The sequence below is a fragment of the Delphinapterus leucas genome, chromosome 7, assembly GCF_059928025.1.
Source record: "Delphinapterus leucas isolate spDelLeu-1000000601 "Yukka" chromosome 7, BTC_Dleu_Yukka2, whole genome shotgun sequence".
In the NCBI taxonomy this organism is placed as follows: domain Eukaryota; kingdom Metazoa; phylum Chordata; class Mammalia; order Artiodactyla; family Monodontidae; genus Delphinapterus; species Delphinapterus leucas.
In genome coordinates this window covers 8,301,574-8,321,944 of record NC_143135.1, presented here as the reverse complement: position 1 = coordinate 8,321,944, position 20,371 = coordinate 8,301,574, and the positions used below count along the sequence as shown (strand labels likewise).

Below are 20,371 nucleotides of genomic sequence, written 5' to 3'. Positions count from 1 at the left end.
CCGAGAGATGCCCACCTGAAGCGTGTACACATTGAGGGTGACTCTAGCTGTGCCCATGAGAACAGAGCCCCCCTAACCTTGACCATCATGTTGAGTTCCTGGCTCCTTGTCTTCTGAGCTTAATGAAAATTCCCCTTAGCAACACGCTGCTCTTTCTGGCGACGACACATCCTTGTTCTTAGAATTTCTAGGAGACCAGTGCAGCCCGGAGACAGTTGCCTCCTGTTGGCTTTCCTGCACTCTGGGTTTCCTTCCCTAGGCTCTGGCCTGCCTCGCCTTCCTTACTGTGCCCTCCACTTCCCAGCCCTGCCTCCCTCGGCTCTGACTTGTGCCCCGTTGCTGCTCCTGGGCCTGACCTGCATCCTGCCGAGGCTCCCCAGCTCTGGCCCTTCCCGCCCTGCCTGTGCTTCCTAACCGGAGCCTCCTGCCCCCTCCCACCCCTAACCCAGGCCTCTCCACTGCTTTTGTCTCCTAGCCTAACCATGCCAGGGTCCCGGGCCTCCACGGCTTCTGCTTCCGCCGCGGTCTCTGCGGCCCGGCCCCGCCAGCACCAGAAATCCATGTCGGCCTCCGTGCACCCCAACAAGGCCACTGGGCTGCCCCCCACGGACAGTAACTGTGAGGTGCCGCGGCCCAGGCAAGTGTGCTGGGGCAGCTGATACACCTGCTGCCCTCAGCCCACCCCCACCCCCCCGCCCCCCACAATTTCTTCCCACCTGGGGGTCCTGCTCTGTTTTTGGCATCTTAGCCACAAGAGATGGCTGTCCCCTGCAGCCAGGAAGTAGAGGACACAAAAAATAGCTTAATGCCCCTCTTTTCCTCCAGTTCTCCCTCTCAGAACAGATATGCAAGAGGCCGTCCCGAGGCTCCAGAAGGAAGCCTTTTTGTTCTGAGCCTTCCTGGACTTCCTTAGGACCCCGGGGACAGTCAGCATCACAGGGACTCAATCCTTGAGGGTTGGTCAACCTTGTCCCCTTGAGGTTCCAGACTGCCTAGCTCCCAAGGAGCCTCTTCTCTCCATCCTGTACTGCTCTCCACACACGTATCCTTCCCTGCCTCCCCTCCCTCCCCCAAACCATCTCCTTCCCCCTCCACCCAAACATCTTCCTTACTGGTGCCCTCAGTGGCCACACCCCTTCCTTCTGTGTCCTCTGTGATGGCTGCCTCTGCCCTAGCGTCCCCCTTCCCTTTCCCACGCCAGGGAGCTCCAGATGCTCGGTGCTGATGGCTTTCTCATGCCCTGACGCATTTCCCCGCCCCCCACCTCTTTTCTCACAGCACAGCCCCCCAGCGTGTCCCTGTCGCCTCCCCCTCCGCCCACAACATCAGCAGCAGCGGTGGAGCCCCAGACCGAACTAATTTTCCCCGGGGTGTTTCCAGTCGAAGCACCTTCCACGCTGGGCAGCTCCGGCAGGTGCGGGACCAGCAGAATTTGCCCTACGGTGTGACCCCAGCCTCTCCCTCTGGCAACAGCCAGGGCCGGCGGGGGGCCTCGGGGAGCATCTTCAGCAAATTCACTTCCAAGTTTGTACGCAGGTGAGTAGGGGGCCTAGGGCGGCAGAGAGGCTGAGGCCAGGCCTTCCACCTTGCCTGGGGGTGGGGATGAGGACACCTGGGGGTTAGAGCTGGGATCAGGTCCAAGGGTTAGAAACCTCAGGAAGCCTAAGAAATTGAGTCTTTGTTGGCACCTGAGATGCCCAGACCCATCCGTCCCTCTCAGGCCTCCCCAACTCCTTGTTCTCTGGCCCGAGCAGATGGCCGATGCCGCCTCCTCTCTAGGAGAGTGTGAACTCAGATGCTAAAATAAAAGCCCCCCTCGTCTCTCCTGGGTTCCCATGGAAACTTATATTTGGTGACGCAGCTGCAAAGTCATGAGGCCTGAGCCAGGCTGGGCCGGCAAGGAGAGTTTCTCCTGGTCTCTTGTCTTGCCCCCTTTGACCTCCTTTCTCCCCACCCAGTCGGTTTTGTCTGGCTGCAGCCACTCCCCGCTGCCACGTTCCTCTGCTGGGGGGCTGGGGGTTGCCAGGATGAAGGCCATAAATGAAATAGCTGGTGGGGGCCTAGGATGCCTCCCTTGCAGCCTGAGGCACTCTGACGCTTTCCTACGTGGGAACCAGGGTGAAGGTTCTCTTCGTGAGGTTTCTCACGCCTGGCCCCTGATGACCCAAAAGGACAGCGTTGATTCTTGAGGTGCATCCAGTAATGTGGCCTCTTGGGCTGCTCCCTGTCTCCATCCCACCACTTCCTCAACCATCTTAGTGTAGCTCAGGAAGCAGCAGGAGCCTTGGAGAGAACAGGTTTGCCTGCCCTTCCTCCTGCACTTCATTCCACTCAGCTGGAGCAGCCAAGCCGTGCCCCTTCCCAGCCCCGGAACGCAGGTGTAGGGCTGCAGGGTGCGCGTGAGCAGGTTGGGATGTCTGGGACTCCAGTCTCGCTGAGCGGCTCTTCCACAAGCGGGGTGACCCTTGAACCTGTAAAGCCCACTCCCCACCTGCTTATCCACATACCGTCTTGTTGGTTTTTTTTTTTATTTCTTTTTTTATTTTGTCTTTTTTTGTTTGTTTTTTTAGAAATCTGTCTTTCAGGTTTGCCAGAAGGTAGGCGTTGAGCCCGCTGTGTGTGCGTCTGTGTCCTGTGTCCTGCCTCCATCACTAACTCGCCTTTTCTGGCTCTTGCTCCCTCCTGCATCTGCTAAACCATGTCTGTGGGGTCCTCTCTCTGCCATCTTAAAGGGATGAAGATGGCCTCTGCCTGGGCGGCCCACAAGGCCACGTTTGCCCACTCAGGGCAAATGACTCTGAAAACGATGGGCCTGTCCCCAGGCAAGGGGGACCTTCTCAGGGAATTCTCCCTTTAAGATTGTCTCCTTCCCCCCAATCCCCTACCCTGGGTTTTGGTCACAAGCGCGTTGGGTTCCTTTTCCAGCCCTTTCTCGTGTCTGTGCATGCGCTCTGAGGAAGCTCCACCGGGGGTCGAAAGTGCATCTGGGATGGTATCTCATTCTGGGTCTCCTGGGCTTCCCCTTCCCTGGTGCCCTGAACTTCAGGGCTGTGTGGCCTCTTGCCCCTGTCCTCTGGGATGGCAGGACTTTGGAGGCACTGCAGGGACACTGGGGTCTCAAGACTTCAGCCTGACGCCTCCAGGCCCAAGGAGCCTTTGCCTCACGAGCGGGGCACAGCACCCCCTTCTGGCAGCTCCTGCAGAACTAGGCCGACCCCACCCCCACCCCAGCGTACCTCCTACCTCCAGACGTTTCTGGATGAATCAAGCCGCGTCCTCTCTGGGCTGTGTTCTCCAGTTATGGCCTGTGACTTCCGAAGAGCCAGAAGCTGGGACATTCTAGGGCAGGGGCCGTCTACCCCTAAGCCCTGGCCAGACAGTGGGAGATCCCCCCTCCCTCAGGCGTCTCCCTTCCTGGGCCAGCTCCTGGCTCTGCCACCCCTGGCCCTGTCTTCATCCTCTCTGGTGGCCTGGGTGGGCCAAATACCAAGCTGAGGACCAAGGGCCAGGTTGGGAGCCCTGGTTCCCCAAGGCCGTCAGCCCAGCCCCTTTGGTGCCCCAGCTGACAGAACGACGGCCAAGACAGGGTGTTCAGGCTTTCCCCCTTCCACCCGCTGCTCACCACCCAGCTCTTGACTGCATGGCTGGCTGTTGACTCATGGGGCCCCAGTGGGGGCCTGCCCTGCAGGGTACCTCCACCCACAGGGCAGGAGCCAGGTGGGGCCGGAGAGAGCAGCCAGGCTCCTTCCCCTGCACGGCCCAGGCTCCCTGTTCGCAGTGCACTTGTTTGCATTCGTGTGTCTGTTGTGTCTTTGTGTTCCTTTTACATGTGCTGCCGCTGCTCTCTCTCACTCCTCCTTACATCCTTGCCCTCCTCTGCACTCCCCAATTTCCCAGCTCCAGGCACCCATCTTCCAGCCAGGAGCTGGAGAAGCCGCTCAGCGGGGCCAGACCTCTTCCCCACCCACCCTCCCAAGGTGTCTGCCCTGCTCTGCCCTCTGTCCTCCCTTCTGTATCAGCAGATGGCCTGGCAGGCAGGGGAGTTATAAAAGAATGGGGGAGGTGGGCTTGTCTACAGCCGGCCTCAGGGCCCATCTCCTCCCCCCACAGTCCCAGGCACTGAGCCCCAGGCGTACTCAAAGCAGGTCCGGCCCTTGGCCGTTTGAGCCTCCTGAGAGAGACCTCTATTTATCCCCCCCACCCCACCCCCCGGCCCTTCCCTCCAAGAGGACTACGGCTCTGAGACCCGCTCAGGGGGCGCTAGTGCAGAAGCCGCCCTGCGCGAGCCCTGGCTGTGGGCTGTGTGCGCCATGCGTGTGCCCGCACGTCCACACCCTCCTCCTCCCCCGGCTCCTCCTGGCACCCATCTTTGAGAGTGTGGGGAGGGGCGGGCCCCGCGTGCTGGGCTCCCTGTTGGAGAGGGACAGTTGAGCTGCCAGTGTGAGGTGCCATGTTGGCCTGCTAGGTGATGGGCGAGTGGCCTTTGGGCTTGGGTCCCGCCCACCCACCGGCGGCACCTCCCCCGGACCCGCCCTCACAGAGGTCCCAGCACTAAACTCTCCCTCGCTCTGTTTTTTGAGGAACCTGAATGAACCTGAAAGCAAAGACCGAGTGGAGACGCTCAGGTGAGAGGGGGCCGGAGCCAGCGCCCGCCCTGCCCGGGCCACCGGCCCTGCCACGAGCCTCCCACTCCTCTTCCTTCTGCCACCCGGCTCTTCCTCCCATGCTTGCGCCCTGTCCTCCCCCTCTTGGGGCCTCCCTTTCCTCAGAGGACCCCCACAGCCCCGCTGCAGTGGGTGTGGGCCCTTCTCCTCAGGTCTGGTGTGTTCTGGGAGCAAGAGCCCCGCCTGGGCCGGGTGGTTGGGCCTCTAGACTCCTATCCCTCGACAAGCTCACTTGCCTGTGGATCAGTCACTTCTTTCTGTCCAGTCTGTGAACCGCTCAGGGCTCCTGAGCGCGAGCTCCCCTTTCTTCCCTGACCCTGCCCTCTTCCCAGGAAAGCATGGCGCTGTCACCTTGTCACCCCCTGCCAGGGGCTGGCTTCTCGCCTTCTCTGCCCTGAGAGACCAGACCGCCCACCCCTCTCGCCCTCCCTCTGCTCCCTGGGCCAGGTCTAACGCTCCCTCTTCCAGCACTGCCGCCTCCCGGGCACCCTCCCGCTCTCCTCTCTGGTCTCGGGGTCCATCTGCCAGGGGGGCTGTCCTGTGGCTGGGGCGCCTGACGCCCGCCTCTGCCCTCTCCGCAGACCTCACGTGGTGGGCAGCGGCGGCAGTGACAAGGAAAAGGAGGAGTTTCGGGAGGCCAAGCCCCGCTCGCTACGCTTCACGTGGAGCATGAAGACCACGAGCTCCATGGAGCCCAACGAGATGATGCGGGAGATCCGCAAGGTGCTGGACGCGAACAGCTGCCAGAGCGAGCTGCACGAGAAGTACATGCTGCTGTGCATGCACGGCACGCCGGGCCACGAGAACTTCGTGCAGTGGGAGATGGAGGTGTGCAAACTGCCGCGGCTGTCTCTCAACGGTGTTCGGTTTAAGCGGATATCGGGCACCTCCATGGCCTTCAAAAACATTGCCTCCAAAATAGCCAACGAGCTGAAGCTTTAACAGGCTGCCGGGAGTGGGGGCGGCGGGGGGCGGCCAGCCGGACTTAGCTGCCGGGGCCGGCGCTCCGCCTGCCCGGGCGGGACTGCAGAGACGGATTGGTGTGTCTCCCCTGCTGGCACTTCTCCCCTCCCCGCCCTTCTCAGTTTCTTCTTCCATGTTCGTGGGGGTTGGGAGACGGTTCTCTCCCCCCCACATTTACCCCTGCCCAGATAGTCCCCCTTGCCCCCTCTCTCCCACAGGAGGCAGAGGAAGGGGCGGGAGGGGTGGGGGCGGGGCTCCCCTCGGTACTGCGGTTGCACAGAGTATTTCGCCTAAACCAAGAAATTTTTTATTACCAAAAAGAAAAAAGAAAAAAAAAAATCCCAGCGGCCACCTTTCCTCCTTGCCCCATTGGGACAGTCGAGACTGGATCTGTGGGGTTTCCCGGGAGGGTGGCTCAGGGCTGGAACACTCTCAGGCAAGAGTGGTGGAGTTCCCTGTCAGGCCCTCCGCCAGGCCCACTTTGGGCTTCTCCCCTCTCCTCTCCTCCTTCCCCTCCAAGCAAACCACCAGAGGTGGCCTTCCCCGACCTCAGGCCCCTGGGCTGGAGGCCTGGGCGGCTGGGGGCTGGGGGCAGGGGTGCCGCACAGCCCTGAAGCGGTGGGACTGGCGGCTGCTCTGGGGCTGGCAGGCTAGGCGCGGGGCTCGGCCTCCCTCCACACTGTATCCTCTGCCCCTCCTTCCCCAGAGGCTGGGCATTTCCTTCCACAAGCTGCTGTGGGGACTTTTGTTCCCCTCCTCAAAAAGTCTGTGCCATCTTCTCCCACCCCCTCCTGGGTAGAAGGCGGGGCTGACCCCAGGGCTGGGAGAGGGGAGGGGACCGCAGGGCAGATGGGCTCCTCGGCCCCCAGGGGGCCGCCTGGGCTGCTAGTCTCCAGAATAGGGACGCTGGGCATTCTCCGTTCTGGGAGAGCCTTTGTCTGAAAGCACAGCCCCCCTCGCCGTCCCTCTCCCCACTGCTCCCCTTCATTGGCATTAATCTGGGCACCAGCTAGTTCCATAGCAGTGACTTCCCTCACCACTCATCTCTCGGCCTTGCCTTTTCTTCCTCACACTGTCGCCCCTCCTCTCAGGAGACACTGCCCGGGGGCCCCCGTGGCCGGCCGCCTGGCGGGAGGCTGGACAGGGCAGCAGGGCCGGGAGCCTCTGCCCTCCACAGGGTGGGGAGGACAGATAGGCCAAGTGACTCCCAGCTTGCTAACCTCTGCAGCCAGCGTGGGAGTGGCTGGTTATGGGCGCTTGGCTGGTGGCAGCCGCTGCATCCCTTAATTTATTTCTCTGCTGTTTCTGTTCTTGAGAAATTGGGGGAGGGGGTCCTGAACAGAGGCTGCCTCTACCCTCACCTGAGTTGTACATTTTTTGTGATGGGTTTTATTTTTTATTTTATTATTTTATTTTATTTTTTTTTTTTTGATTTATGATGACTCCACTCCTACTCATCACCCCACTCCCAGGCCTGGCTCCGTGGCAAGTCGAGCCCTTGGTTCCCAGGAAGGGGCCTCGCCAACCTCAGCCCTCCTGCCCCAAGCCCTGAATGCGGGCTCCGGCTCCCACCAAGGGCTCCCCCTCCCTTCTTCCCTCCCCCCTCCTGCCCTATGGAACAGCCCGGGTGCTCCGAGGGGCCGGGAGGGCAAGGCTTGGCTCCCAAAGGGGGTGGTGGCCAGGGGCTGGGGGGGGGCCTCCCAGGCAAGGTGGCCCCTCCCCACCCAGCCCCCCTTCCTGCACTTAGTTTCTCCTCTGGATCAAACACGTAATAAAGAGAATGTTTGGAATCTGAGCTGCCTCCTCCTGTTTCTTCCTACCGGGCAGGGACCCAGTCCCCCTGGGCAAGATGTGGCCCAGCCTGCCTGCCTGCCTCGCAGGGGAGAACTGATTCCTGTCTGGGGCCTGGGGAAAGGCCGGTGCTGGGCGGGATCCCTCCCCACCCTCCCCACCCTCATGGCACAGACAGGAAGCAAAGCCCAAGACCCTTAAACCAAAAGGGAAAGAGGATTCAGTGAGCTTGAAGGTTTTATTTATTTTTAAAAAACATTGAAAAATAAACCCATGTCTGCATATGTTCCCAACCCTCCTTTCTCTAAACTTTTGGGCGGTGGGCACAGTGGGCACCCTCAGGGCTCCTCGGCACTTTTCACCCGGCCCCCTGAAGACTGGAGAGCTACCTCTTCAGCCTCTGCTGCTGTCAGGCCCCAAGGAACCTTTCTGCCCACTTCCCCCCTCCAGCTCCCTCCCCACCTCACCCCAGACTTATTGCTAAAAGAAGGGGAAGAGGAAGAACAGCCAACACACTAAACTGTCCTCTCCGCCCCCCCCAGGCTATGGTCACTACCCCCTACACACGAAGGGCAGGACCCCTAGGCCAGGCCCTGGCAGACTAGGAGGCAGCCGTTCCAGTCCCAGCCAGGAAAAGTACCCTCGGGCCAGCTCAGAAGGCCCCAGACCCTGGCTGGGGTGGGGGTGGAGACAGGCTGGCTGCCAGAAAGACGTGCAGAACCCGCGGGGGTCCAGGCTGTGCCCCCTGTCGGCAGCGCTGGGTCTTCGAAAGACCTGGCGAGAGCTCTAGTCTCTTCTGTCATCAGTGAAGCTGGAGGTCCCCGAGGACGTCCGGCAAAGGGGTTCTGAAGCCTCCGGTTGGCGGAGGGCCTCGGGGCTCAGAGCGAGGGTGCTGGAGGCTCCAGGGGGGCTCCAGCCAGGGTGGGTGCGGGCTGAGGGCCGGGGCGGGCACCGTGGCGGGAGGCAGCCAGGGCAGGGCGGATAAGAGGTGGTGGGGGCTGGTTGGGGGCCAGCCGGGGCTGGAGGAAGCGGCCCTGCTGGAGTGGGGGTGGCTGGCGGAGCAGGGTGGGAGCCGTGGGCAAAGGTGGCCTCAGCAGAGGCGGCGGCTGGGACAGCGAGGTGGGAGGCGGAGGAGGGGGCGGCGCAGGGGGCCCCGATCGGGGTCCTGATGTCGACACAGATGTTATCTGGACCTGAGAGGGGCGAGAGAAGAGTGAGAAACCAGGCTCAAGCACACCCTCAGCCCAGTCTAAGGACGGAGGCAGTTCCCCTCCTCTGTTCTCTGAAGCGTCTCGGTCTCTCTCCCCTTCTCACCTCATCGTCTTCCTCCAGGGCTGGGGCTGGCAAGGGAGCCCCTCTCCTAGCCTCCTCCATGGGGACCGGGGGGGCTCCAGGGGCCCCATCCTGCTCGGCCTCCCATTCCTGCAGCACCTCCTCCAGATTGAAGCGGCGCCGGTAGCTCACAAAGAAGGTCTTCACCTGGGTCAGAGTCTTGTTGCCAATCACCTCTGCAATAGCCCCAAAGTCTTTGCCATACCTACGGATGGCTGCAAGGGTCAAAAGGGCAGCAGGTGTGAATACCCCCTTAGAACTAGTTACTTCCCTGATCCTCCCCCTCCGCCCCAGCTCCTCGGAGGGCAGGAGAGACTCCTGGGGCCCTCTATTCTCCCGAGGCTCACCCACCTTGTACTGCCAAAAGCTGCTCATCCGTGGTCCAGCGGGAGTTGAACTTGGTGTTGGCCTGGGGAGCAAGGAATATATCCTTGAGACTCAAAAATATGGGAACAGAGGCCCTGCTACCCAAGAGAAACTCCCCTTTCTGCTGTGCCACCAGAAGGAACCCCCTCCTGCACCCAGACTTGAAGCGCAGCCTCACCTCAGGGGGGCGGAGCGGATCGATGCCCCCCTCCAGGGCTTGGCGGAGGCTGCTGTTGGTCTGTTTCATGCTTTGCACCTGGGAAGGCAAGGCAAGGAAGGGACATCAAGTTCCAAGCCAGGGAGGCCGTCAACACCAACCCTCACCAGGGCCCCACTGCCCAGCAAAGCTCTTTGCCACCCACCATCTACCTCATCTCTCCCTCACAACCATTCAGTAGGGGAGACACTGGGGTTTGCCCCTTTTCAAAGACCAGGTTTGTTTTTTTGGTTTTTTAATGTCCAGAAAAGAACGCTAAGTTACCCAGAAGCCCAGAGGATGGGGCAGAGGCAGGCTTGGCATCCACACGACCTCCCTTACACCTCCAGCTGCCCCCAATCATAGTTCCCAGCTGCCGACTGTCCCCTTTGCCTGGCCCCTTCTTTCCTCGGGCCCCCCACCTGGCGCTTGAGGGAGATGAGCTGGGAGTCGAGGCCTCGAAGTGTGAGGTTGGCAAGGTCCGGGCTCCCTGACACGGCAGTGAGGCCCTCGGGGCTCAGGTACATGCCCTTGGGAGGGCGCCGCCGAGTTCGCAGCGGATGGTGGCGGTACTGAGACCCCTGGGCCTCCTTCTTTCCTGGACCTGGGCGGGCATTCAGGGGCCGAGAGGGCAGAGGCTGCCAGGGAAAGGAGAGGAGGTGGGTGGTGCAGAGCCCAGGGAGAGGGCGGGCAGGCGGGCAGGGCCAGAGGAGCTCTGGGACCTCACCTCTCTCTTGGGGTCTCCAGCGTCCGGCTCCCCCTCACTCACGGCTCCTCGTCCCTCTTCAAGCTCATCACTGCTTACACGGGGGCCAAGGCCAGGTAAGGCAGGGGCCAGGGCCCCCCCAGGAGCTCAGTTTACCCCCACCCAGAGCCTCCCCGAGCCCCCCACCTGTCTTCTTTGTCCTTTCGGCCCCCCAGCCGCCGAGCCTGTCTGTCCATCACACTGGTCCGGCTGCGGGTCTTCTTCCAAGAGTAGTAATACTTCACCAGGCTGGGTATCAGCTTGTCAGGCAGCTGGAGGGGCAACGCCAGAGGCTGGGGCCCACCTAAGACTCTGGGCCTCGGGCAGGCTTAACAGAAAGAAGGGGCCAAGGAGCACTGGCGGGGGTGGAGGGCTTTACCATCTGCTGGATCCGCTGGAAACATTTGCCGTGGAAGCCGAAGGCCTGTTCAAACAGCACCTTGTCCTCTACCGTCCACTCGTCCGGGAACGGGGTGAAGTTGGCCAGGTCAGCCAGCGACTTCTCTACGTCGTGCTTATGCCACAGGAGCATGCCCAGTGCCTGGCCCAGGAGAGGGGACAACTCAGGTTCAGCTGCCCGCAGCACTGTCCCGTCTCCACCCCAAATCCCTGCGAGGCCAAGGCTCACCTGCTCGATGTTGTAACCATGCTTCTCCTTGGCCATCGCAATGTACTTGTCAACTGCAGGGGCGGGAGGAGCCAGGTCTTGGAGGAGGGGTTACAACCCCTAAGCCAGGCCTGCCCGGAAAGGGGTATGCCCCCAGGGGCTAGGCCCCTGAGCCTGAGCCCCAGGGCAGGGGCTGAACCCACATACCTCAGCCTCCAGCCCACTTCTGAGAAGAGCTGGCTGCCAGCTGGCATGAACCCCAGGCCCCAGCTCCCAAGGGTATGCATGAGCCCAGGGTCCCACCCCACTCACGCTTGGCATCTGACACACAGTGGTTGGGCGACCACACCAACATCCCCTTCAGCTCCTTGTTACTGTAGCGTGCGGGGCTCTCTGAAAGGCAACGGAGCAGAGAAGGGAAGACATCATCAGCCTGGTGGCGCTGGCCTGGACCCACGGCCAGAGGGCAGCGGAGGAGTGGGGCCCGCGAGGCGAGGCCCAGAGGGGAAGGAGGGACAGAGACCCAGACAGGAAGGCAGAGCAGGAAAACTAACCATGCCACAGAGCCGGCCACCCACCCCCGCCTGTCCTTACAGTGGGCGCCAGCCAAGGGTTCCCCCAGGTGGGGCTCAGGGCCAAGCCATGGGCCCTCCAGTCCCCTCCCTTCACAGCCTGTCCTGCCACTCACCAGGCTTGCACTCCGGAATTACGGCCTGGTAATTGGTTCCAACGCGGATCATGCTGTCTGTGGAGCCGGTGGGGGGTGGGGGGAGGCAGTCAGGACTCCAGGGAGGGAGGGAGGACGGGAGGATGTGGCGGGGGAGGTGGCTGGCCTGGAGTTCTCCTTCCTGACCACCCAGGGCCCCCATCTTCCAGGAGGCTCACTTTTCCCTGATCTTCCCCTCAGTTACCCTCAGCCACAGAAGGAACTGGAAAAGGGAGAGACCTGCCTAGCCATAGCCATGGGGGGTGGGGGAGAGGACAGGGGCCAGTTTTCAAGCCCAGGCCCAGCAGAGCCCTTTGTTCTGACGGGGGGGGGGGTGAGTTGGGGGGGTTGGAGGGCTGCCCCTAGACCTGGACCACAGCCCTCCTGCAGAGAATCCAAGGCTCCTCCCCACCACAGGAACCCCACAGCTCGGTGTGGAGGTGTCTTTCCAGCTCCTGCCCCAGTCAGACCTCAGTCCCCTGCAAGGTGGCAGGGTACGAGGAGCCCAAGCTGTGAAAGGGAGGGACGCCTGAGTCCTTCGGGGACTGAGGGCAGGGAGCGGGCAGGCAGGACCGCCTCCTCGGCAGCTAGGGGCCCAGCCTCCAGATTCCCTGTGCCGGCTTGGGGGAGAAGCAAGGCACAGGCTCCAATACAGGCAAGGCAGGAACCATCCGTATAATACCCCCGTGGTCGGCAACTCTCCCCCACGCCCTGCTCCGCGCCCCCCCCCCGGGCCGGTGCGCCTTTAACCCTAGGCCTCCGGGCTCACCGTGCGAGTGCTCCTCCTCGCTGCTGTCATCCTCCGAGTGGGGTTGTCCGCCGTTGGGCGCCGTCTTGGCCCGGCTGCGGGACAGGATCCCGGAGCCCGCGCTCGGCTTCTCCATCACCGAGGGCATTACCCCGCCCAGCTGCCCCGGGGGGCGCGGGAGCCTTCGGAGAGCAGCGGTCGTTGCCGCGCTCGCCTGGGGTGCCGTGCCCGGCCCGGCCTGGAGAGGTCGCCACTGAGGCTACGAGAGGCAGGAGGTCAAGCGTGGCTAGGGTCCGGCGGGGCAGGAGCCCAGCGGGCAGCCCAGCGCTCTCCGCGACCCCCCCGGGTGAGGGTGTCAGAAAAGTTTGTGTAGAAGTGGGGTACGCGGGGGATGAGCGCAAGGTCCGGTGGGGCTGGGGCGCGCTCGCTCTGGACGCTCCACGGAATTGGGGCTCCCCGGAGAAGTCTGGGCACTCTGCCCTCGGAGCGCCCTGGAGCCCCAATGCCCGCCTGCCCACGCAGTTCAGCGAGCGGGCGCTGCGGCGCGATTGCCGCCCCCGGCGGGCTCCGCGCCTCTCGGCTGCACCAGGATGCCCCAGTCCCCGGGAGGGGACCCCTGCCCGGACCAGACCCCTGCCTGCGACGGCAGCCGGCGGGGCCCCGGCGCTGGCGGCGGCGGCGGCGGCGGCGGCGGCGGCGGGACGGCGCGCACGGCGCGCGGTGCTGGGGCAGAGTTGCCGGGAGGCGGGGGAGCGCAGCCGCGGGCGCCGCCTCGCACCCTCCCCGGCGCGCTCGCTCTCCACGGCGCGCTCGGGCTGCTGCTCGCTCGCCCGCTCTCCGCCGCCGCTCGCTCCTCGCGCACACAATGAAGCTGCTGGCAGGGAAGTAGTGCCGGCTGCGGCCTCAGCACCCCTCCCCCAGCCGATGCCTCCGCCAGCTGAACATCTGGCCCTGGGGTGGAAGGGAGGGCCCGGGGGGCGGGGCCTGGGGGCCGGGGCTAGACCTCCAGGGGGTGGGGTCAGGACCCGGGTGGAGAGCGCTTTCCTCTGCGGGCCCCCCGAGCTCCCAGACTTGCCCCTGGGGGAGACCACCCCCTACCCCCGAGGAGTAGCCGGGGGTCAGCCCCACCCAGGCGCACACCAGCCCCACACACCAGTGGGCTCGGGTTACCGCCGCCTGCCCCGGGGGCCCTGAGGCCGCCTGCCCGCCCGCCCGGGTGGAGCCCAGCTTTTCCTTCCATTTCCCTTCCTGCCAAGGAACTCCCCGCCCCCCTTCCGCAGGGGGGACCCCCCCCTTCATGCGCCCTTGGGGGCCAGAGCGGATGGGAGGCCGGACAGGCGAGGAATGAATTCCTCCAAGAGCTACCGGGCCAAAGCCTGGCTTCTGGTGCATCTGTGGGTCCCCAGGGGTCACCTCAGTTCCCTTTAACTGCTGCAGCGCGCACCCCAAAACAGTGGCACAAGGGGTTGCGGGATGGGGAGTGGGAAGTGTAGGGAAAGATCTGGACTGCAGGGTGAGGGAGGAGCTGGGTGTCCTCCCTACTGGGTTCACTGTCACCCCAGCTGGGAGCAGCATCCCCCTCCCCCAGGACGAGCACGGGCAGAGTGACAGACCGGGAAGCGGGTAGAGCGGCACAGACGGAGATGGGGGAGGGGGGTGGGCAGAGACTTTCAAAGCCAGACCCAGCCACCCTGCCAGGCACACAAAGAGCCAGCACACACACACACCGGCGACAAGCTGCGCCGGTGCCCGTCCCCGCCGCCGCAGGCACGTGCGGCCGCGCACACAGGCCGAAGCCCCCTCCCACCCGTCGCCCCTCCCACCCGAGCCCCAGACTTCTAGACACACCTCCACCCGGGCACGCCCCGCTGTGCCCAGACTGAGCCGAGCTTGCGCTCGCACCCTCCTCTCCCTTCCCTTCCTCGGCCACTCAGTACTCAGATTCCTAAATTTAGAAGCAACCCAGGGCCCAGCCAGGGATGGATCCCCGCCCCCACCCGCTGCCTGCGGCCAGCCGGCCGGGGTCCTGCGGTCGGGCCACGACCCGGCTGGGGCCTCCCGGTCCTGGGGGCTCCTGCGGGCGGCCGGGCAAAGTCAGGCACAACCCCACCCGGCTGCGGTGCTGTCGGGCCACATGGGGCCACACTGGGGCCACCCAGCCGGCAGCCACGTTGCCCGCCACACCTCCGGTCAGAGCTATGGGGCCTTTTTCCTCCTCTTAAATCATGGATTGGGCACCAAGCCCCAGGGTGGGGAGGTCTGGATAGAGGAGAACGAGTGGGCCAAGGGCAGGTCTGAGCTAAGGGCTCTGCTACAAATGGAAAAGAGCCTCCGCAGCCTTACTCCTTCTGAGTGGCCACCCTGCCCCCAGAACCTCCAGTCTTTAGGGAGCCTCTCATCTCTGTCCCCTCCTGCCTGGCCGGCAGCCATCGCTGCTCACGGCCCTCTCCTATGATGGAGTCTTCCATTTTGCCCACACCAGCCCCTCTTGAAGCAGGGCCTCAGCTGGGTCCCCCCTTTCCCCCTTGCCACTTTTCCATCCTCATGCTTAGGGTCCAGGGCCCAGCACCTCACCCCACCCCCAGGCCTCAGCATCATGCTTATTCTGGGCTCCCTCCTCCTGGGCTGCCCCAGGTACCCCCAGCCACAGGCGTCCCTCCTTCCTTAGCACCCCTCCCCCCAATAAGAACCTAATTCTGTTCTCACTTCTCCCTAGGGCCTGGAGCTCAGGGCCAGAGGAAGATTCTGCTCTGGAGGAGGGGGCAGGGAGGGGAGGCTTATTCCTTGGCGTAGAGAGGAGGGGGGGAGTCCCTAGGCCCTGGTGTGATGAGGCTTCCGCCTGGGAGGTGGGACGCGACATGGGAGGGGTATCCTAGGAATCTGGGGATGACTCTGGGGTCCATAGCGTCCAGGGAGAGAGAGGAGGCACATTCCTAGTGAGCAACCTCCTCCCCAAGGGGCAACGGCGCAGGGTTAGGAGGGGGAGGGGCAAGGCCCCACCCTCCCACCTGCTGCAGCCGCCCCCTCCCCAGCTGGCCCCCTCTTTTGTGCAAAGCCACACAAAGGACAAGGGGCCCCGGCCGGCCTGGCCATCTGCTCCCAGCAGCCTGAAGGCTCTTAAAGAGACAGCACCCCCTCCCTGCCCTGGGGCTGTGCGGCGGGATGGACCGGGTGCGCCACAGGACCTGGTCTCAGCGGTACCCCACGTGCCACCCACTTTTCCCTCGCTCCCCCAGCCCCAGGTCGGGAATCGTTCTCCCCCAGGCCAGGGGCACCGAGGTGCCACGTGGCCCAGAACAGGAGGCGTGGGAAGGGAGAGAAAGGAGGCAGCCAGGGACCAGCCCCCCCCTCCTGCCTTAGGCAGAGGGGCCAGGGGAGTTCAGTAGTAAGCACCAGGACTGGGGTCCCTCGCCTCCCTGAGGCCACCTCTGAGCTTTGTGAGCTACTGCCGGCCTCCGGGAGTGCCCTCCCCGCCGTTCTCACTGAGGAGCTCCCCCTCGGCCTTCCTCAGGGAGGATGCCAGTGCCTGCTTTTTGAGGGCTGAAGGCCTCTGGGCAGCAACCCCGTGATCCGGGCACATTTACTTCCTGCGTTTTCCAGTTGAGGAAACTGAGGCTTGGCCGAGCCCCACCCCCACCCCACCCCCCCGCACAGGCCTCCACAAAGCCAACGCCCCTGGCTGTGTCCGAAGCCTTCCTCCTGCCCCCGACTCCCCCCCACCCCACCCCGGGGCCAGACAGGGCTCCTCACCCCTGAGATCCCCCGGGAAGCCAGACCAAGGTGCTCAGAGCCTTTGCCACACTGCTGGGGACACCAGTTTACATTATTTGTGTGATTGTTTATTTCTCGACTGTCTCCCTGCAGGGCGGCGTGGCAGGGATTGGGTCCACTGTGTTCACTGCTGTGTTCTCAGTGCCTGGCATATAGGAGGCACTCAAATTTGCTGAATAAATAAATGGCAGAAGCCCCAGAAGCCTTCCTCTTCGCTGGGCCCCTCTGTCCTCTGCGTGTTGGGCATCCTGCCTCCTGACTCCTCGAGGTGAGGCAGAGGGGACGAAGGTCGAACAGGGATGCTGGGAGAGAAAAGGAGGGTGACCTTGAACAAGCCACCAGCCTCCCCTCTCCCTCCTCCCAAAGGCGGGGGCAGCTCCAGCCAATCCTGAACCCGTAGCCCTGCCAGACAGACTGGGACTGTCCTGAGCTCTGGCCAGGCAAGGCTGGCCGCTGCGGTGTGGTGCCTGGGACCCCGGCCAGGCCCTCAGTGGCTAGAGCCAAGGGGCTCAGCTTGGGGAGGGTGGCAGGCAGGCGGGCCCTTGGGTGGGGGAGGGAAGGTGGCAGGATCTAAGGAGAAACCTGGCCGAGCAGCGGGGGAGTCGGACTGGAGGCCAGGGGGAGATGAAGCTGGAGAAATGGTGAAGGTGGGCTACAGTGTGAAAGGAGCATGGGGGCGCTCCCTCCAGGGCCCTCACGCCCTCAGCCTGCCCAGAGAGGGCTTCAGTTCCTCCCAGGCCCCTGGGGCTCACTGGCAGACGGTGTGGCCCAGGGCACTGCCCTCCTGGGCCCAGTTAGTAATCTCCTGAACTGGCCCACCCTCCCACCCGGGACTGTGAAGAGGCTGAGAGAAGGTGACAGAGGTGACGATCCGGTGCTTGATATCGCCTCAGCACTGTGGCCACGTGAGGGGGGGGGCACTAAAGGAGCCCAGGCCAGCACATCTGTGAGTGGTGCTGGGGGCGGGCAGAGCAGAAGCAGGCGGGAGGTCAGCAAGGAGACCCCAGGCTTCCTGTCACCCACGCTGACGAAGGCTGACTCCCTGAGCAAAGCAGGAACTAGGGCGGAAGGGTCAGGGAGACCTTAGCAGAGAGACACGAGAAGGTGACAGGGGCTCCCTGGAGCCACGAGGGGGCAGCTTCCAGACCTGGGAGCCCCCTCTGTTTCTCCGGAAGCCAGGAAAGGAACCTCGCCTCACGCTCACCTGGGCAATAGCTGGCGCCCTCTAGTGGTCACAGCGTGGACCAAGGGGGTCCCACCTAAGCTTGGCCACAAATGTCCTCCCAGGGAGTCTGAGCACGGCACCCTAAGGAGCCCATTCTCCTGGGGCAAGTGCATGCGGCCAAGATCGTCTGGGGCCAACTGAGTTTTAGATCCAATCCCCAGCATGTCTCCTGGGCCCAGAGCCACCCAGAACCTCCCAGAACAAAGTCGGGTGGAGCAGAAACCCCTAGAGAAATGGCAGAGGAGAGGGGAACCGCAGGGAAAGTGCAGGAGCACTGCAGGCCAGGGAGCTCAGACCTGGAGTGAGTCCTGGCTCTGCTTCTTGCTTGCTGTGTGGCCTGAGGTGAGTTACTTGGCCTCTCCGAGGCTTAGTCCCTCCATCTCTCAAAGGGAACAATAACGCTGAGCTCATCTGATTGTTGGGAGGATCCAACGTCATCTCACATGGAATGTAATTGGAGTCTCCATCAATGCTGGTTTCCTTTTGAAGCAGGGGTCCCCTCTTGAACACCCCTAGCTGGGCTACAAAACCACCCTTCACTTCTCTGTGAGGCTGCCCATGATCTGTGGACCAGCTGAAGGCCATTGCCACCTGCAGCTCCTGGTTCTGGCCTCTGGAGCTAAAAGCTCTTCCTCTGAGACATTTGACACTTGACAACCTCCCTCTGACTTGTCTACCGCTTCAGGTTCCTGCCTTCGGTCTGATCTCGCCAACCCATCACACAAACATAGCTGGATACAGATTCTCAAATACTGCTTTGATCAGGTCTCACTCCTGCTCAATAACCTTCCATGGTTCACCGTTGCCTTCCAGGCAAAGTTGGAGCTTCTCCTCTCCCAGCCCAGTACTCAAGGCCTTTCTAGCCTGTATCTGATCCAGCTGAACAGGTCTGCTCGCTACTTGCTGAGCCCTACCTGGTGCCCCAGAATACCCCATCCACCCTGCAGACCCTGACCCGGCCCACCTATTTTCATGCCCCATACCTGGCCAGTCCCTTGGGACTGCTGGCTTCTGCTGGCCAGCTCTGCTGTGACAGGGCACATCCAGGGTTCCTGGCTTGGCTACAATGACCCTTCTTGCTTCCCCCAACCTGCCCCCCCCATACTCCTCCTCCACCACCCCATCTGCTGCATGGCTCTTAGCCCGTGACCTTGCCTTCCGCTTCCAGAGAGAATAGAGGCCTCTGGGAGGAACCCCCTCTAAGGCCTGCCCCTGCACCCAGAGATTCACTCCTTCCCTGTCACCTGCAGTTGTAAGTGTACCTTCCCCCTTCAAGGCCAACCTCCCTCCCAGGCTCTGCATCTCTCAGCGAGACACACACACACACACACACACACATTTGGTCCTCATTTACCTCTCCTCCCTCATTATTCTCTTCCCTTCGACATGTCAACCTGCCTAAGGCCCTCCATCCCAAGACACTCCCATCCCCCATGTACACCAACACACACACACACACACACACACACCTTCCTCCATCCCAAGTTTCACCTTTAGCTACTCCTTTCAGCTACAGCTACTGAAAGCTAGTGCTACCTTTGCTCTCAATCTCTCTCTCTCTCTCTTTTTTTTTAAAGCTGAGCTTCTTAGGGAATTCCCTGGTGGTCCAGTGGTTAGGACTCTGGGCTTCCACTGCAGGGGGCATGGGTTCAATCCCTGGTCGGGGAACTAAGATCCTTCAAGCCGCAGAGTGCAGCCAAAAAAAAAAAATTAAAAAATAAAGATAGGGCTTCCCTGGTGGCACAGTGGTTGAGAGTTCGCCTGCCGATGCAGGGGACACGGGTTCGTGCCCTGGTCCGGGAAGATCCCACATGCCGCGGAGCGGCTGGGCCCGTGAGCCACGGCCGCTGAGCCTGCACGTCCGGAGCCTGTGCTCCTCAACGGGAGAGGCCACAATGCTGAGAGGCCAGCGTACCGCAAAATAAATAAATAAATAAATAAAAATAATAAAAAATAAAGATAAAGCTGGGCTTCTTAAAAAAGTTGTTCACACCCCTTCATCCTTGTTCTCACCTCCCACTCACTCTGCAACCCACTGAAGTGTTGTGTCACCCTCTGCCACTCCACGGAGACTGCTCTTGCCGAGGTCACTAGTGGCTGTCATCTCTAAACCCAAAGGACTTTTTTTTTTTTTGCGGTACGTGGGCCTCTCACTGTTGTGGCCTCTCCCGTTGCGGAGCAGAGGCTCTGGACGCGCAGGCTCAGCGGATATGGCTCACAGGTCCAGCCGCTCCGCGGCATGTGGGATCTTCCCGGACCGGGGCACGAACCCATGTCCCCTGCATCGGCAGGCGGACTCTCAACCACTGCGCCACCAGGGAAGCCCCCAAAGGACTTTTGACGGGCCTGGACTCAATCCACCTCTGGGCAGGACGGACAGAGAGGGCTACCCCTGTTCCTGGACATGAGCTCCCAGCTGGCGCTCATCCTCTCTGCCTCCAAACCCTTGCTGTAGATCCTTCGGTCCCAGGCTACATCCTTAACTCCCCGGGCTGTGGACACTGCAACCTCCATCTCCAACCCCGACCCCTGCCCCTGGCTCTGGACCCCCCATACCCAACCAACTGCCTTCTGGACGTCCGTGGTCAGTTTTCTCTCAGACGCAACAAGCTAGGCCTGTCTGAAATGGATCTCCGCCTCTTGACTACCCGTTTGCTCTGCCTGCCCACCTCTTCCCACCAGTCCCCGACGAAGTATAGAAACTTAGGAAATGCCCTGGACTCCTCCTTCTGCTTCACTTCCGAGTCCAACAGCCTCCAGCTTGTGTCAGTCTCTTCCCCCATGGCCACTCCCTCTCACCCCGTGTATGAAACAGCCTCCCAGCAGGCCTCCCTGCCTCCTCTCCTGGCCCCCTCTAATCTGTTCTTTATTCAGCAGCCAGGGCAGTCTTTCTCACATCCAATCTAATCAAGTCAATCCGCTGCTTTTCATTATCCTTTGATAATCTCCTTCAAAATCTGGCCTCCTGATACCCCTTCCCCCTTTGCCTTTCTCCTTTGGGGATCCATGTGGTGCTGTGGAGTTGATCCCACGCCAATGTCAGCCTTTCCCAAGGCCCTGGAGATCATGATTGGTTCAGAAGTGGACTAGAGACCTAAGCTGGCCCAATCAGCATGTTACAAATATGGGATGAAGGTCAGGAAGCTGAGCCTGGAGGGCACCACAAAGAGATGGGAAAAAAACTGGCTTCCCAATGACATCAGCTTTACCTGAAGCCACTGAACCTCTGAACTTTTTAGTCACGTGCGTCAGTACCT

General features: G+C 62.2%; 2 protein-coding genes across 15 annotated transcripts in view; one reads left to right on the top strand and one right to left on the bottom strand.

The window, feature by feature from the left end:
* The window catches only part of MARK2 (microtubule affinity regulating kinase 2), a 58,154-nt gene extending 50,732 nt beyond the window's left edge, over positions 1-7,422 (top strand). For 4 of the 11 annotated variants that reach the window (XM_089914631.1, XM_022591674.3, XM_089914632.1 and 1 more), the window contains 5 exons: positions 476-637; positions 1,279-1,536; positions 2,571-2,597; positions 4,581-4,625; positions 5,246-7,422. In XM_089914631.1, the coding sequence (XP_089770757.1) occupies positions 476-637; positions 1,279-1,536; positions 2,571-2,597; positions 4,581-4,625; positions 5,246-5,606 (853 nt within the window). In that variant the 3' untranslated portion in view covers positions 5,607-7,422. The remainder of the gene's footprint in view (positions 1-475; positions 638-1,278; positions 1,537-2,570; positions 2,598-4,580; positions 4,626-5,245) is intronic. The other 7 variants (XM_089914636.1, XM_089914637.1, XM_089914633.1 and 4 more) reach the window with 5 other exon arrangements.
* Positions 7,423-7,592: 170 nt separating this feature from the next.
* RCOR2 (REST corepressor 2) lies at positions 7,593-13,141 on the bottom strand. 4 transcript variants are annotated; one of them, XM_022591673.3, is made up of 12 exons: positions 12,140-13,141; positions 11,353-11,409; positions 10,977-11,057; positions 10,686-10,738; positions 10,437-10,598; positions 10,205-10,329; positions 10,040-10,109; positions 9,735-9,950; positions 9,295-9,372; positions 9,102-9,159; positions 8,733-8,965; positions 8,212-8,611 (listed from the first exon to the last, which is right to left on the bottom strand). In XM_022591673.3, exons 1-12 carry the CDS (start codon positions 12,264-12,266, stop codon positions 8,297-8,299), a joined length of 1,575 nt encoding a protein of 524 aa, XP_022447381.1. In that variant the 5' UTR covers positions 12,267-13,141; the 3' UTR covers positions 8,212-8,296. The 4 variants fall into 4 exon arrangements, with proteins under 4 accessions (XP_030619615.2, XP_022447381.1, XP_089770767.1 ...); XM_030763755.2 differs by lacking the exon at positions 8,733-8,965 and having other exon boundaries at positions 7,593-8,611; XM_089914641.1 differs by having other exon boundaries at positions 9,102-9,372.
* Between the last annotated feature and the right edge of the window lie 7,230 nt (positions 13,142-20,371).

Bases quoted from the DNA above. Each gene is read 5' to 3' on its own strand.
- RCOR2 (XM_089914640.1), bottom strand. From the start codon at position 12,266: ATGCCCTCGGTGATGGAGAAGCCGAGCGCGGGCTCCGGGATCCTGTCC. The intron at 11,410-12,139 runs GTGAGCCCGGAG...CCGGCTCCACAG, and splicing joins CGAGGAGGAGCACTCGCACG to ACAGCATGATCCGCGTTGGA. The intron at 8,612-8,732 runs GTGAGAAGGGGA...CGCCCCTCTCAG, and splicing joins CCCTGGAGGAAGACGATGAG to GTCCAGATAACATCTGTGTC.